At 57.2% G+C, this 16431-nt stretch overlaps 1 protein-coding gene across 1 annotated transcript in view; it reads right to left on the bottom strand.

Annotated features, from left to right (window-relative positions):
• The window catches only part of ASS1 (argininosuccinate synthase 1), a 52388-nt gene that overhangs the window by 17367 nt on the left and 18590 nt on the right, over positions 1 to 16431 (bottom strand). The window contains exons 5-11 of the mRNA XM_020875577.2: positions 16352 to 16408; positions 14359 to 14433; positions 11087 to 11157; positions 10918 to 10948; positions 5862 to 5952; positions 3169 to 3253; positions 2605 to 2669 (exon numbers count right to left, since the gene is read on the bottom strand). Of these exons, the coding sequence (XP_020731236.1) occupies positions 2605 to 2669; positions 3169 to 3253; positions 5862 to 5952; positions 10918 to 10948; positions 11087 to 11157; positions 14359 to 14433; positions 16352 to 16408 (475 nt within the window). The remainder of the gene's footprint in view (positions 1 to 2604; positions 2670 to 3168; positions 3254 to 5861; positions 5953 to 10917; positions 10949 to 11086; positions 11158 to 14358; positions 14434 to 16351; positions 16409 to 16431) is intronic.

Raw genomic sequence — 16431 nt, 5'->3', positions numbered from 1 at the left:
GAGATACCCTAGTGTGCCCACCTTTGCTGGTGGGAGTTGCAGAGACAGAAAGCAGTTTGCCTGAGGACACACAGCAAGCAACTCTCGGGCTAAATCCTACGCTTTTAGGGAAAGCCCCCCAGAGGTGCACACGCAATACTTGGGCAGCGTGAGGGCTCTGTTCCAGGAATCCTCCTCAGGTGGATGGTAAGAAGCCAAGGGAGTTGGAACTGAGTGCTAACCTCATGGCTCCAGTCTTCAAGGTGATGATACCCCCAGTTCTGGGGAGCAGGTAGGAAGCCTACCTCCAGGCATGGCACCCACTATAGGTCAACACAGAGGTGTTTGATCCGCACAACAACCCATTTCAAGGATGAAGCCTCTCTGAAGAGGCCAAGGCAGGCAGTCAAGTCTGGTACCCGAGCCTGGCCCCTGACACCAGCCCTTCAATGCGCCTCTGCCAGGCATTCAGGAGGCCGGCCAGCCTCACACCTAACCCATCACCCACTGGCCACTTAGGCTGCTCCTACCACTCATACTGGAAGGCTCCCACTCCATTCTATTCCACCTTCTTCTACCATGAAGTCTATTCTCCTGCCACCTCTTTCAGGACGTCTTCCCAGAATAGTCCAGTCCACTTGGGTGCCATTTCACAGAGTGATCTCAGGCTATTTATCCATTGTCAGCACTGTTGATCTGCACCCACAGCCAGTGATGCCTGCCTTGGACAGAGAAAGGACATGATCATGGTGCAGATTGGACAGTTCCCAGAGGGCAAAGGCCGCCTTTGCCCTTTCAGCATCCCTATGGGACTGCTGCATTTAAGAAGCTCTTCCACTGGGCCAGTTCCTGCTCATACACATGGGCTAGAACCCGGATCTGCCCCACTGCAGAGTTCAAGCTCTCAGCCCTCCACCCCATGCCTCTCTGGGACTCAACATTAGTCCTGATCCTACCACTTGTGCCTGTGATTTGGAGCCTTGGTTTCCCCGCCTGTAAAGCGAGGGTGCTGGCCTCTGGCTCATTGAGGTCCTTCCAGGGTCTGCCTCAGATAATCTGCATTGTGCTGCTTCCCAAGGGCAAAGTGAGACAAAGGGACATTTAATCAGATGTTAACATAGGTAAGACACAAAGGTAAGTGAGGGTACAAGGGAGCAGCTAATTAGTAATATTGTTCTCCACAAGGTCTTCTCGAGACTTTCAATTAGGTTGTTTTTCACAATAATAGTCTTATCGAGGAGGAAAAAAAACACACACACAAGAGGCAAAGCCACTTTCCTTCCATCTTCCCATTTTTAGATAAATTCAAACAGGTCAGAGCCAGAATGATCCAACTCCTGTCCCAACCGCCTGCCACATTGCACCTGGGGAAACCAAGCTACCAAGTCCAAGGTCATCAGGCAGGAGCAGTGAACCTGAACTCCACGTGGGAGCCCTGGCACCCTGCCTCGAGGACCAGTGCCCTGACCTGAAATCTGCCGTCAGTTCTCTTTGGATCTTAGAGTCTTAGTGAAAACATCCCGAGAGACAAAGGGCCGTGACCTTGGCCTGGTTTTCTTTGGTTGTGTCATCTTTTTAACTTGACCTTAGCAAAGCGAGCTGAACACCTGCTCACACAAGGACCTTAATCCCACCACCGCTATTCCTAACGGCTGGCTTGCCCCTCCCTCGTGGAAGTCAAGCACGCAGCATTGCTTCATCACGGGGGACATGAGATCTCGAACGGGATGGGGGTTGGGCACAGTCGAGGTGACCCGAGGAAGGACTGAGAGGGAACCGCGGGCTCTGCGTCTGCTTGGGGACCAGCCTCACCTCCTTCCAGGCCCAGCCAGAGGTGGATATGGGCTGGGCGGCCACTCAGCACCAAAGCAGAGCCCCACCCCAGCATCATGCAGAAAGTCCATCCTAAAGGAAATCAACTCCGAATACACATTGGAAGGACTGATGCTGAAGCTGAAACTCCAGTTCTTTGGCCACCTGATGTGAAGAGTCTACCCATTGGAAAAGACCCTGAAGCTGGGAAAGATTGGAGGCAGGAGAAGAAGGCGGCGACAGAGGATGAGATGGTTGGATGGCATGATCAACTCAATGGACATGAGTTTGAGCAAGCTCTGAGAGATGGTGAAGGACAGAGAAACCTGGTGTGCTGCAGTCCATGGGGTTGCAGAGTCAGACACGACGGAGCGACTGGACAACGACCATGTCATGAGACAGGCCCGCAAGCTCTGGCTAGCTCATAGCGCCCACTCCTGGAGAGATTCCCACCCTGCCAGGCCAGCTGGCCTCCTCAGTGTCGCCTTCATGACCAGGAAATCGGCCCTCTGTGGCCCGCCTCTAAGCCTGGCTGACCTGCCTCCCAGGGCATGGGAGTGCCTGACCTCCGGGCCCTGGGCCTGCCTCCTTTTTCCTCTGTGCCTCTCCCTGCTCCAGGGACAGCTCTTCTTCTGATGCCATCAGAAGGCAGTGGCCAAGGGTCCCTCATCCCCACTTCGCAGAAGGGAAACTGTCTGGCAGGGTGAAAGGACTTGCCCGAAGTCAGCAATGCTGGAACACGATGGGGGTGGTGTGTGTGTCAGGGGCCTCTGGGAGCCGAGCCATGTCCCCAAGATGGGCGAGCAGACTTACCCCGGGACTTCATCCCGATGAAGCGGTTTTCCACGATGTCAATGCGGCCCACGCCGTGTTTGCCACTGTGGGAAGAACCATCTGGTCACTGGGGGCCACGTGAGGGCATCAGGATTCAAGGCTCAGAGGACATCTGAGCTGGGTGAACTTGTCCAAACACCCATTGTACAGGTGGGGCAACTGAGGCCCAAGGAGGGAAGGGATTGCCTGGGACACAGTGAGTTCAGTGTGTGAACTTCCGTTACCTCCACCTGGGCCTGGCGTGGTACCCAGCCCTCTCCACTGCTCAGCTGTCCTTCTAGCCTGGCCTCACACCCAGCTGAGACCTGGGGAGGCTCGACTGGACCATCCCCAGGGGCAGAAGATGCTGTGGGGTTGTTCCCGTCTAAGGCCCAGGGCCACCGGGACTCTCGTACAGAACCAAAGGGCCCTATGCCTATGGGGCTGGTGCCAGGGCTGGCTGCAGGACACGGGCCTGTCCTCTTCGGCCCCTAAAGCTCGGGCCGGGGCCATCAGCCTCAGCAGTTCGGGCGGGCTGGCCTGTGGTTCCCAGGAGGCACTCACGCGACTTCATTCAGGTACAAGAAAAGCTCCAAGGCCGTGCTGTGGGTGGTGCCATCCCCGACGTTGGTCACCTTCACGGGGACCCCTAGGGCGGGAGGAGAGGGCAGGGGGCCCATGGTCAGAGCTCAACGGAGGAGTCTGGCTGCCATCCCACCCTCCCTCTCCACCCGCAACGCCTTAAATGGATGTGACAGATATGGACTCCAAATGACTCCTTGAGAAGCCCAGTGCAGGTTGAGGCCTGGCTGGGGAGAGAGAAGGGGCGAGAAAGCCCCCCAGAATGAAAGGAAAAATGCAATAAAAACGCTCTCCCCCACCCTTCCCATTCTCTCTGCCCCTTTTGCATTTAGGGGCTGTGAAATTGGAACCAGGCCCTGAACTAATTGAATTTCACGCTCCGCCATTGTCTTACGAGGGAGGACCTTCTGTCCCACCAGTTACCGGGGGGCCCGCCTGGCCGAGGTGCGGCTGAACTCACACACACACACACACACACATATACAGCCCCCTGCCACGTCTGTCAGGCGGACCCCCATGCCCCAACCCTGCACCCCAGATCGGGGCGAGAAGATGCCTGTTCCAGCCGGCGAGGTGTTGGAGGCACCCATGAATTCCAAGAAGTCGGGTCTGGGGCAGCAGGAGGAAGGTGACCGCTCGGGAGGGAAGTCAAGGGGGGTGGCGGGAGAGGGGGGCAGTGGGTGGGTTCGGGGTTGACTTTGAATAGCAAGGGGCACTTTCTCGAGCGGTGTGAAATGAGCAATAAATGTATTAGCGGCCTAACAAGAGAGCTGTAACAGTGACAAAGAAAAGCTGTTCAAAGTTGGCGGCTAATCTCCCACCCATCTGCCCAGCTCATTACCATGGAGCCAGCGATCGGATGCCAATCAGGCCTCAATAGCGGCTTTCGAGTCTTTATTAGCCGGGCGCCGCTTGGAGGGGCTTCGCTCAGGGGCTGTCAGCCTGGCCATTCTTAACCCCCATTTCCAGGGGTTTTATAACTTGGTTGTAAATTGCTATTAAATGTAAGTCTGCCCAATAATGAACCTTAAGCCCCTCTGCCCACTGCCCCCCCACCCCCCGCCTCTCCCCTCTCTCTTTCTCTCCCTCCGGGTCCTATTGTCGTCCTTGCGGGGCCTTGGATGAGGCCTGCCCCCAGAGACGAGCAGACATTGTTGCTGCCGCCGCCAGAGAAAGCCTCTTAGCCTTTAAAATAGTTAATAATTAGATTAAAACTTCAAATAAATTAACTAGAGAGTGAATGGGGAGTCGTTGGGGAGGGTTCCTCCGTCTACTTTTTTTTTTCTAGACAGTCCCCAAATCATTAAAATGGATCACGTTTCTTCTCAGGCTCAGTGCTTGGGGCTGGTCTATCTGTTCCTGGAGGAAAAGGGGGCCAGAGCTGATGTCCAGCATGCAGGACCCTCTGCGGCCTCCCGCTCACCTCCCAGCCTCACCACTCTCCCCTGCTCCAGGGGATCTGCGGGGGGGTGCGGCCTGGGTCACAGAGGCTGGGCATAAGATGGACTCAGTGCTCCAGCTGTCCTTAACGGGCTTAGACTTTAAGGGCCTTTTGGTCCACCCAGGGGGCATGACACTCAAGTGTCTGAACTGATGGCAGAGGTGGGATCAGAGCCATGAAAACGCCCACTGGTGCAGCCAGCCTCTTGAGAAAGACCAGGAGGAGGCCAATGATTAGAGTACCACCATGCTCAGCACCTAGGAGCATCATTTCTGTGGCCCATTTTATAGGCGATTGGAACGAGCCCGAGACCTAAGGTCACACTAGCAGCGGGGAGCTGGGATCTGTCTCCGAGGCCCTCTCCTTCGTCTCCCTCCCTGCCTGTAGCTGGAAGGACCAGCCTCCCTGCCTGGGGTTGGGACGCCTTCACGCCCCCTTCTCGGCTCCTCCAGCCCCGGCCCAGCGCCACCTCCTCCCGGAAGTCTCCCCGATCTCTGCAGCCTCCTGGAAAAGTTCTTTCCTTGGACATCCTCAGCCCTCGCCCTGAAGCGGGTCCTGCTCCTTCCATTACCCAGCATGTCTTGCCTTCCCCTCTGTCTTCCAAGGCAAGGTGGGGGTAAGGGGCCTGATGCCAGGTTCAAGGCTGGGCACTCGGGCCAGACCAGCAAATGCTTCATGTTGATTGCAGAGAAGAGGAAATCAGAACCCAAGCAAGTGTGGCAGCAGCTTTGAGCCCAGGGTGAGGAGTTAGGGAGATGCACCAGGCAGCTAACTTAGGAGCAGCTGTGGGGTCAGGGGACCCCCGAGGTTGGCTCTCCTACTGCGTGAGCACCCCCTTGCTGACCACTCCTGCACCAGATACACCCCATCCAGATCTCACTCTGTTCCGTGAAAACACGAGGTAGTGGATGCTCTTTTATCCACAGTTTACAGATGAGGAAACTGAGGCCCAGGATAGTGGAATGACTTCCCCAGAATGCTCTCTCCAGACCTGGTGTCCACCAACCAGGGACTGCCGCTGGGGTGCTTTCCTCCAAAATCTGGAGGCTTCCACGGATCATGCCATCCGGGGAGGGGGTATCTGGGAACATTTGAAAGACCCCCATCTGAACCCTGGCTTCCAGGAAACACAGGAGGAATGCAGAGAGCTCATGCCCAGGGGGCTCCCAGGCAAGGAGGGGCAGGGAGCCAGGGCCCTAAAAGTCCACCCTTTGGAGTCCTGGTGGGCACCTACCTTTCTTGAACTCGATCTCAAGGGTGTCCGGGCTGTTGGGGGCTTTGGCCGGGTCCTGGGTCTTTGTGTAGAGGCCTGGAGGCGCTTGGTTCTGACAAGACAGAAAGAGGTTGGAGGATGGTGTGTCCGAGCCGAGCTGTGCCAGGTCAGTCTCCTGCAGCCCTCTCCAGAGCCAGGGTCCTGCTGGCACTTGTGGTCTGCTGGCCAGTCCAGCCAGCGGGCCGGCCTCCCAGCCCCCCTACCTGGAGCCAGCCCCACTTGCCAGGGGCCTGGGAAACAAAGGGCTCGAGAAATCAGACAATTTTTCCCCTCAACTTGATCTCATCTTTTTCTTTGACGCCCCCACAGCTGGAGGTGGAATAGCAGGAGGAGCCAGTCAGGCAGGAAAAGCGTGACTTTGGGGGAGTGAGGCGCGAGGTGGGCTTCCTGGGAGCGGGCGTGGGCACACCCGCGCTCTCTCTCTCTCTCCGGCACCGGGAATTGGGGTTTATTCTGCACTGACCGCAAAGCTAATGATTGCGCCTGACCCCAGCAGGTGCTCTGGCGAGGAGAGCTGTCCCTGGGGTCCCTGAGGTTAATACACACAGGGAGAAAAGAGAAGAGCGAAGCAAAAACCCATTTGAAAACACATCAACCTTTATGTATATTTTTTCTTGGGCGTGTTGGAAATTGGGCCTTTTTCTCGGCTCGATGCAGTGGTGGAGGGGCGGCTGGCTGCCTGGAACTCCCCAGGTCCCTTCCCTCCACCCCCCACCCCTGCAGGCTGCGGCTTGGACCCTTGCCACGATGAGGCCGAGAGGCTCTTGGGCCTGACTGCTCAAGTCTGTCCCGTGGGCATCCCAGGGCCCAGCTGTTGTCCACCTGCTGACGTCCTGGGAAGTGCAGTCCCTTCAATCCCTGGCTGTCAAAACCCTGCAAGCATTTCCATGTCACTGCGCATCTGCAGTTTCCTTTGCATTTTCTGCAGCCCTGGTTAGTGAGGTCAAGTACTTTCCCCCACCTATGGAAGAAGAACTAGAGGCGGACGGGGACTGTCGATGCTGTGACGTAGGCTGTGTGGGGGTGACAGAGGTCACATGGCCCAGGGCAGGAAAACCACGAGGCCTTGAACAGGGATGTGATAGATTTCAGAGTGGTGGAAAACACCCCAAAGCTGGGAGTCGAGATGTCAGGCTGTGGAGCCTGGGACAAGTTGCTTCACCACTTTGAGCCTCAGTTTTCTCATCTGTAAAATGGGTGGGGAGGGGGAATGATACCTCCTTTTGACTGTCTTGGGCTTCCCTGTCTTGGGCTCAGACAATAAAGAATCTGCCTGCAGTGCGGGAGACCCGGGTTTGATCCCTCAACTGGGAAGATCCTCTGGAGGAGGGAATGGCTACCCATTCTAGTAATCTTGCCTGGAGAACCCCACAGAGGGAGGAGCCTGGCAGGCTACCAGACACAACTGAGTGACTAACACTTTCTTTTGACTGCCTTATGATTTAAATACATAGACAGTTTCTATATTTCTTGTGGGGGACTGGGCCCCACAGGTGACAGGATGGCTGGAACAGCCTCCTGGTGACACCTGCCTCAGAGAAGAGCTGCTCAGGAGAAGGGGGGCCGCCAGAACCCCTGAGGTCGCTCCCTGCGGTCACCTTGCTTGTTGACTCTATGTCAGGATGACCAACCATCCTGGTTCCAGGCTCAGAGACCCTCCCCACCCCCGCCCAGTCCTGGGCAAACAGGAACAGTAATCCTTCTAGTTTTACTCCTGGGCTCAGATGGGACTGGGAATAAAGCCCTTGCGCCTTCAAAGCGCCTTCGAGGCCAGCTGCCATCTCTTCCCCTGTTTCCCCTTAGGGGGCAGGAAGAGGGACCCAGAATGGACCTCCAAGACAGACCCAAGGAGGGGCGGGAGGCCTCCTCGAGGACCTCCAGCCTGATGGCTCCATGGACCAGGTAGAAAAACCAAGGCCAAAGAAGCCATTTGTCCACATTACACTGCCCCGCCCCACGGGTGTGGGAGTCAGAACGAGGACTCTAGACCCCTGTCCATTGCTTTTTCCCACCCCTCCACACCGTTTGCCAGCTGCTTTGCTGAGAAACAGCACAAGGGATATGGTCAGAGACATGCCCGGCTCCCCAGGCCTAACCAACCACCACCTTCCCTGGGACCAGGGCTATCCTCGGCCAAAAGGCGAAGTGAGCCAGGGCTTGGGGCCTTAGGGTGACCAACAGGACTCCCCACCTCCTCCCCTATCTCCCTGGGGCTCCTCACTGACTGTCCAGCCCGGGTTGAACTCCGAGTTGCCTGCCAGGGTTGAGACGCCTGCCACTCCATCCAAACTCGCCTGCTTCCCACCTCCACCCTCACTGGGCCTTCAGACTCTGACCTGGGGCTTGTCACTTTCTCCTGCGGCACTTAACCGGAGCCATGAACACAGAGAGAATGGAACGGGATGACAGTGCTTTTGGGAGGAGAGAGGAGGTGGGAAGACCAGGTGGGTCCGGCATCCCTGCTCTCTCTGCAGTGGGAAGCAGGACACCCTGACAGCACCGATTAAATAAAATAACTAAATAGAAATAAAGTGACATTTGCTTTGCATTCCGAGGTGGTGGCTCACGCCTGCCTTCTTTTTACTCTGCCTTCCTAAAAGCCCAGTTCAAATGACAAATAGTTTGTTGCTGAGTATCAATACCACCTATTTATCCATCCCAGCGGGAGGGCTCACTTCCAATGTCATCTTGGGTTGGGGGGGGGGGTGTTGGGGGAGGGAAGAGAGTGAAGAAAAAAAAAAAAGGAGAGTTGGTGGGGAGGGAGGGGGGATGGGGAGAGGGCGAAAGAAAGCATGAAACAGGGCTGAGAAGGAGAAATTGGAAGCAAATGGCCCATGAAGTAAACCATGATGTAGAGGCATGATCGATGCGGCAAATGGTTTATTCATCCATCAGATATGGCGGGCCGAAGACTGAATGAACTCTTTCACTGTGGGCCGTATGAAGTTAAAGCAAGTAAATTTCTATCTTTCTTCGCATTAGCTGCCTCATTGCCCTTCAATCAGCCCTCATGGAGGCAGAAAATGGCTCCACCATCTGCCTTCAAACCCTCCCCTCGGCAGGTCTCAGGCTTTTTTTGGAGCGGGGGTTGGGGAGGGAGGGGGCCAGCGGTTCCCTGAGCTGGGTCTCCCCAGCTCCTCCAGAGGGGGCCAGGGCTGTCCAGGGTGCAGGGTTCCCCCACTGTGGGGAGCAGCACTCACCTGGGCCCCTGGGACCTACTGGTGGCAAGGGGCTGCCTGGCCCCCACCTGCAGCAGGGTGGCCTGGGAAAGCGGAGCCGGAGTGGCCAGCCCCTGGGTCCCTCGGCCTGCCCCTCCCACCCCCCCGGGGAGGGCAGAGCAGAGCATCCACTCCTGAGAGAACCTCATCTCCTCCCTCCCCCAAAAAATCTTAGCTGGCCAGAGGAGGGAAGGTGGGACCCCTGGTCCCACGGCTGAGGCCTTGGGCCCTGTGCCAGGACAGGACAAGGGCTTTCACACCCCAGGAGGCAGGTGTTGGCGATGTCCAGCTGTTTGCATAAGAAGCCAGAGGCTCAGAGAGGTTGGGTAGCTTGCCCAAGGTTGCACAGCCATAGAAGCAAAGCCAGGATTCAGGCCCAGGTCTCTGGGAACCACGCACTCACCTTCCCACTTGACTAGGGGGTAGAATCCTGAAAAACACACTGGCTAGCACCTCCTTGTCCATGCATTGCCCTCATTAGAAAGGAGGCCTGAGAGGGGCGGGGACCTGCACCCCGGCAGGGCAGCGAGGTGAGAGCGTCATCACAGGCCGCTAGAGGAGCCGCTGGGCTCCGCTCAGCCTCCCCCAGCCCCCTGGGCGCTGACTGACTGGCTAATTAGGGGTGGCTGGCCTGAGTGCCGTGGGGTCAGCCAAGCATGAACTGGAAAAGCCTGCGACCAGCAGGCAGCGGCCTGTGGGGCCATCAGCCCCAGGGGACGAGGGTGTGGGCTCTGCCGAGCGGGTGGGGAGGGGAGGCGTGTGGGCCACCAGGGAACCCGAGGCTGCTGGGGGGGGGGGGGTCACTCCTCTGGGCCTCAGTTTCCTCCCCCAGGACACAAGGAGGCTCAGAGCCGAGAACGCAGACCCCAGGCTTGGCCCCAGAAACAGCCCCTGGTGTAGGTTAGATTATTGCCAACACCGACCCAGAGGGCCCAGTCCCCATGGGGAGCTCTCCCCAGGACCAGGCTCACTCCACCCTTGCCCAAACCATCCTTTCCAGCTAGCCTTCCTAGATCCTGTGCCCCCCGGACCCCCCCGCCCTGGCCCAGCTGCACAAGGGCCCCTGCCCGCCCTCCCAGCACACTTTCCCCCTAACATCAGACAAGCAGCCCACCCCACCCCCAAATCAGCCAGGGAATGGAGACGGTCCCTGGGGGGACAAAGAGAATTTTTTTTCTTTCTTCTTAGGATAGATTTCATCCTGCCTCCCCCATCTCCCATGGTGGGCAGGGGGAGACACAAAGGAACCCCTCCTCCCCCCTCAAAAGAGAGAAAAACCTAAACTTCAAACATGGCCCTGAGATTCAGCGTGAGCCGGGGAGGCTGGGGACCTGGGACCAAGGCGGGCGGGCTGGTGGGTGTGGAGCCCAGGCCCAGACAAATGGGTCCTGAGGCTCTGATCTGTGCCACCTCCCCCTGTGGCAGCAGCCAAGGCGGCCGGAGAGCTGGTGGGCACAGACTGGGCCCTCCCACAAGTGTCTCATCTGCCTAATTGCTTCTTTATTGTCTCACAATCGCCCTCTCCGTTCCCTGAAATATTTCCTTCCCCTATTCATCCTGGCAGCAATTAAGAAAAAAAAGAGCGCTGGGGAGGGGGGAGGATCTGAAAAACGCAGTGCGGAGTGGGCAGGCGACAGGGGGCCCGGTGGGGAGGGTCGGGGAACACAGGCAGGGCTCAGCCCCAGCCCCATGCCCGGCCCCCCGTGAAATTTCAAATTAGGCTACAAACACGCCAGACCGCATTGGCAAGGGAACAGCCACCACCTAAAGACAGCCGGTTCGGGGGGACGGAGGATTACCTTGGGGTTCTCCAGGATTCCAGCCTCGTAGCTGCAGGGGAGAAGGAAGACAGGGGGGCGAGTCAGTGTGGGAGGAGCAGAGGGACACACCAGCAAGAAGTGGTCTGCCCTCCCTGAGGCCGCCGGGCTCCGTCCGTGAGGGACTGAGGCCAGGCAGGTGACGCCTTACCTGATATGCATCAGGTTCTCATCCATGCTCCAAGGGTTCTTGGGGGTGACTGGGACGGGGATTCCGTGTTGCTGCAGGTAAGAGGTTAAGACAGCACAGGTAAGACAGGTGTTGACATGAGACAGCTTGAAGGCCACAAGCATCAGGCCTGCTTGCCTCGGTTTCCTTTCAAAGTCAAAGACACCCCCAAACTCTGGCTCCCAGGCCAACAAGACCCTGAACCCGCCCCCCCCACCCCCAGTCTCCTTCTCCCTACCCCAGGGTGGCCTGGGGAGTTATGGCCCCATTTCTGAACACATCCAGGCAGAGACTCTAAGACCCAGTGTCTGAAATGCTGTGGAGTGGATGCTAACCTTGGAGGTTTCTTCCAGAAGATTGAGTCCACACTTCAGGTGCTGAGGTCTCCCAGCACCATCTGTGGACCCCCACCCTACGAGCTGGGAGATGGAACGGGCCCACCTTTCACTGTGGATCTCAACCAAGGCATGTGCACCCTCGGGGGTGCTTAACGCTCACCCAAGGAAGCAAGAGGCGCCCACGAGAGCCTCTGGTTCAGGTCACTTGTTCCCAGGTTGTGGCCGGGCACTTTCTGGGCCCACGTCTCCCCTGCTGCCTATGGTCACCACATACATCATCCTGCAGCCCTGAAGAGGAGTAATCCCCCATCTGATTACCCTTTGCTTCCCAAATGATCCAATTCTTTGTTTAGGGGGAGACCCCATGGAAACCCTGGGCCTGAAAGGCTGTGGGTGACATGTTGAAGGTCTTTTATATGAGGACATATTTGCTCCCTGAGCTGTCCCTTGACACCCAGGCTGACACCTGGTTGGATCTAGCACAGTATACCATCCTGCTCAGTTCTCCCGGGTTTACTGGGTACAGAAGACAGCTAAGCAGCCTGGCCCATCCCCTATAAATCAGCAAGACTTCCGCTCTGTCTCCCAGGCCCCCCTTTTCAGCACTTCGCCCAGGTGGGTCCCAGCAGTCTCCACCAGCAGTACCCCATCTTTCCGGACAGCTCTCTGCCTTGGCTCAGCTCATACCCACAACTAAGATTCTAGAGGCTTCCTCCAGGTAGCTTCTGTTTCCTTCATCACCGCCTTAAAATTTCAAAATAAAGCAGGTCTTTTTTCCCCCAGCTTTACCTACACACTCCGTTTTTAAAGCAACAGCCCACATCCACTCTAAAATCTGCATCCTCTTCAGTGGAGACCACATGGGCAAACAGAACACTTCACTTCAAGGCTGATCAATGTCAGGGGGCTCCTTGCCCCCCACAGAGGGGCCAAGAGTCAAATCCACGTGCTAGCCCTGTTCTGTCTCCAGGCAGAGAAGGCCAGGTGTGGGGACCAGGACCCCGCTTGTGCCAACTGGGCTGAAATCCCCACTGAGGAGACTCCCCTGGGCTGGGGGCCGAGAAAGCCAGTGGGCAGGTTCCTTGGAGCCTTTCTTTTGGGGGGTGGTTTGGAAACACTCTTGCCTTTTCTCTCTTCCACTGGGGCTCCGCTGGAGCAAGGAGGGAAGAACAGGACGGGCGGCCCTTCCTCATCAGGAGATATGCACAAATGCCAAACACAGGCCTTCATCCAAAGAGGCCTGTTTCCCCTCCCTTCTCTGTCCCGAGCTCCCCGCCAACACACACACCCACACCCCGGAAACTGGATGCAACTGACAACAGAAAACAAAACCGTCTTCCGCATGCACAGAAGACTGCCCTGCTTTCCGGACCCCGACCTTGCACGTTGGCTTTAAAAGCATTATGGTGACAGTGATAAGGATGGGGTGATTCTGAGTGGTTTTCCCCTAGGATGATGGATTTAGGGGGGAGGTGGAAACTGATACAAATGCATGTTTGTCATGAATCTCCCTACAGCACCTTGTGGCCTGGGCGACTTAACGGGTCGCTTAAGGGACTTAAGCAGGGGTTTTTCAAAGCCCCATTGATTTCTGTCTCAGCTGAAGCAGCTGCGTGGCTCTGAGTTTTGGACAGAGTCTGGCTGCTGCTCAGTTACTGCAGTCACTCCCGGGTGCAGAGACATTGCCATCATTCTAGAACGTGGTCACATTTTTCAGAGCTCGATTCTGATTTTTCTGAGCTCCTCTGAGGGAGGCTCAGTGGTGGCGACCCAGACTCTCTCGCTGGGGCAAATTTTCCTGTTTAAAAGGTTATTTGAGACAGAAGCTGAGCCAAGAGCCTTGGGACAAACAATGACTCCAGAAATTCTGGCAAAACCCAGGAGCCGCTTCTGCTTGGGAGCGTCACAGAAATGAAGGACAGCGTTATGGGTCAGCCCTTTCTCCAACCATGACTGCTGGCGTGAGAACGGGGATGGGCCAGGACTCTGGATTCATTATTCTTCAAGATAAAACATGCTTCAGATTCTGTATCCTCAAGGAGACCAAGGAGGGGAAGAAAGCCTCTAACCCCGTCCCCTTAATAGCTCTGTTATTTGAAAATTTGTTTGGCAACATATGGGCTTGCTCTTGTAAACTCCCCTTTTAATAATAAAACAACAGATGGTCGAGGAGATCTTTCCTCCGAGCTCTCCAGGTCTTAATGGGATGCTGGCGGTAGGGGCAGGGCCGGGTCCCCGCCGCGTCCCCCGCCACGCGGCACCTTGGCTGCGGCGAGAGCTCACAGCCAGCCCCGGCGACTGCTATTTAAAAACCCAAGCAATTTTCTGGTGCGTGCACCAGGTTGCTTTCCCCTGTCTGATTGATTGAGGCTGTTTGTCAAGCGCTGCCATCGAGTCGCTAAAAAGAAAGGTACCCTGGGGAGTGGCTAAGGATCTTGATGCAAAACTTCTAATCTGTTTTATTGCAACTTGTACTTCAAAAAGGGCTGGTGCCGCAGAAGTCTTTGTCTGCCTCTGACCCTCGGAGCACCTACCTGTTCCTGCGAAAGCGCCGGGGACAATTAGTCAGGTAACTAGGGGCAGAGAACAGCCTCACCCACAGCCCTGTCTGTGCTCTGAGTGACACACACCACAGAGATGGCAATCTGAATGGGAAACGAGGGGGCCGGGCGTCCTCCCGCTGGGTGGACTGCGGTGGGGGGGAGGGGGTGCAGGGGTGACCTAAGAGATGCGCAGTCCTGGCGGGGACCACAGTTAGTTCTGTGGGGCCGGCCCAGGGAACAGGTGCTGGGGGAAGGCACCAGGGCTGACGCTCGGTCCCCAGGCGCGGACACCAGCCCCGGCTTCGAGCCTCTGGAGGGATGTGCCTGGGTGGGCAGTGGACGAGGGCCGGGTGACGGCGGAGTCCGGGCTTACCTTCGCGTACTCCATCAGATCGTTGCGGCCCTGGAAGCGGTTATAGAACTCGGGCATCCTCCAGGGAGCGATGACCTGGACACGAGACAAGGAGTCAGGGCTGCCGGCTCCTCCAGGCCCTGAAGCTGCAGAGCCGGCCTCTCTGATAAGGGGCCTGAGGGTCCACCGGTGGCCTGGGTGGGGGGTCTGTGTAGCCCACGGGGAGGGCGGTGGGCAGGGGACACGGCCTGCCACCCCAGAGGGTGGTTTTGGAGAAATCTTGAGTTCCATGGCAGAATGGCCGCATGCCCCCAGGTGGGTTCCCTGCCCTTCTGGAGCTAAGTCTCCCCAATTGAGACATGAGGGTTTGGACCAGATAGGCCTCAAGTTTCTCGATGGCACCCCCGTCCAGAGGTCCGGGGCCCCCCACCCCTGGTGACTAAAAGTCAGCCAGCCTGGCCCTGCGGGAGCTCAAGCATGCCCCCCAACCCACCCCTCCTTGCCACCCTCCTACCCCCCACCCCTAGGGCTGCTCTGGGTCGGGGAAAGGAGGGGAAATGGAGCTTGACTGGAGGTATGGAACTCATCCTACCAGCCTGGGGGTGGGGTGGGGGGGGGGTCAGGGACAGGTCCCCCACGAAGAACCCCCGCTCAGCCTTGGAGCCAGCCAGGCCTCTGCCCAACTGGGGGTGGGGAGGTGTCATCTAGATGGAGAAGCTAGTTTGATTTCTAGGCTGGGGGTGCCAGTGGGACTGGGGCGGCTGCACCGCCCCCCACCCCAGTCCTGAAATGAACAGAATCTGGGTGGAGCACCCTCTGGCCTCATCCTGGTTCCCAGAGACCAGCTTGGGGCCCCATCCCACCCCTGGGCTTGGCTTCTGCAGACAAAGACCCAGAAACCAGACGCCCTGGCCCCCCAAGTTGCTGTGGGAACAGAGAGTGGGGGTCAGGCCAAGGCCCAGGCCCACACGCCTGCAGCATCAACAGGCAGCTACTGTGTTTGGGGGCTTCTCTGCCTCCTGGTGTTTGGGGTCAAAGCAGACCACTAGAGCTTATTACTGCTCACCTCTGGGCTGCTCTCACCCCCTAAGCAGCTGCTTGCTGGTTGGCTAAAGGGACAGAGAAAGAGGTTCCACTTAAAAGAAAAAAAATGAAAGCCGTTAGGGCCCCTTGCGGACTTGGGAAGGGCACATCTTTTGTAGATTTTGCCCGAAGTGGCTGCAAAGAAGCTCAGGGCCACCCCCACCCACGCTGTCCAAAATGGCAGCCAGGGGCCACACGTGGCCACGGAGGCCCGAACTGTGACTGGTCCCGGTTGTAAGTGGAAAGCACACAGCGGGTCTTAAAGACTTCATACCAAAAGAATGTAAAATATTTCAACATCGATAACATATTGAATGATACCATTTTGGATATATAGGGTTCTATCATTAAAATGATGTCGCCTGTTGTTTTTTTATCTTGGTTTTTTGATGGGGCCACTAGAAAAACTGAAATAATCACCCCGGGGCTTGCGTTTGCAGTGCTCAGTGTAGTTCTGTTGTGGGCTTTGTTCACTAGATGCCTGGAAGCCTCCCCATCCCATGAAGGAATCCAAGAACCTGGGGTCAGGGTTCAGGCAGCTGGGGAGGTGGGGGCCTGAGCTGAGGGGCCCCCACCAGGGGCGGAGGGCTGTGAGCAGCCCTGAAATCAGCCCAGAACGGTCCTAGTCTGCACATGGGAAGGCAGACCTGGACCCGCAAGGATGCTGCTGGAAGGGCAGCCTTGTCTTTCCGTCCAGTGCCTGAACCACCTAGGCGCCTGGGCAGCCTCTCCGGGAAGGACAAATGGTCAGGGACAGAATGCTGTCCCTTGCGGCTGGGGTAAGTGAAGGGAGCTCTCCATGGGAAGAAGGGCTCTACCCACCACGAGGCCCCTGTCTGGGGAACCTCCCAGGGAGTCCCATGCCCTGCTCCTCGCCTTGGGGGCCTCAGCCCCCAGTACCCACCCTTTCAGGGGAGGAGCAACATCCTACCTTGATCTGGGGGGCCAGCGAGTAGCAGGTGAGCTCAAACCGGATCTGGTCATTCCCCTGAAACATACAATGGGGGGTTT

The sequence above is a fragment of the Odocoileus virginianus genome, chromosome 2, assembly GCF_023699985.2.
Source record: "Odocoileus virginianus isolate 20LAN1187 ecotype Illinois chromosome 2, Ovbor_1.2, whole genome shotgun sequence".
Taxonomy (NCBI): Eukaryota; Metazoa; Chordata; class Mammalia; order Artiodactyla; family Cervidae; genus Odocoileus; species Odocoileus virginianus.
Note: the sequence above shows the minus strand (reverse complement) of the source record. Positions and strands in the feature narration are given on the sequence as shown.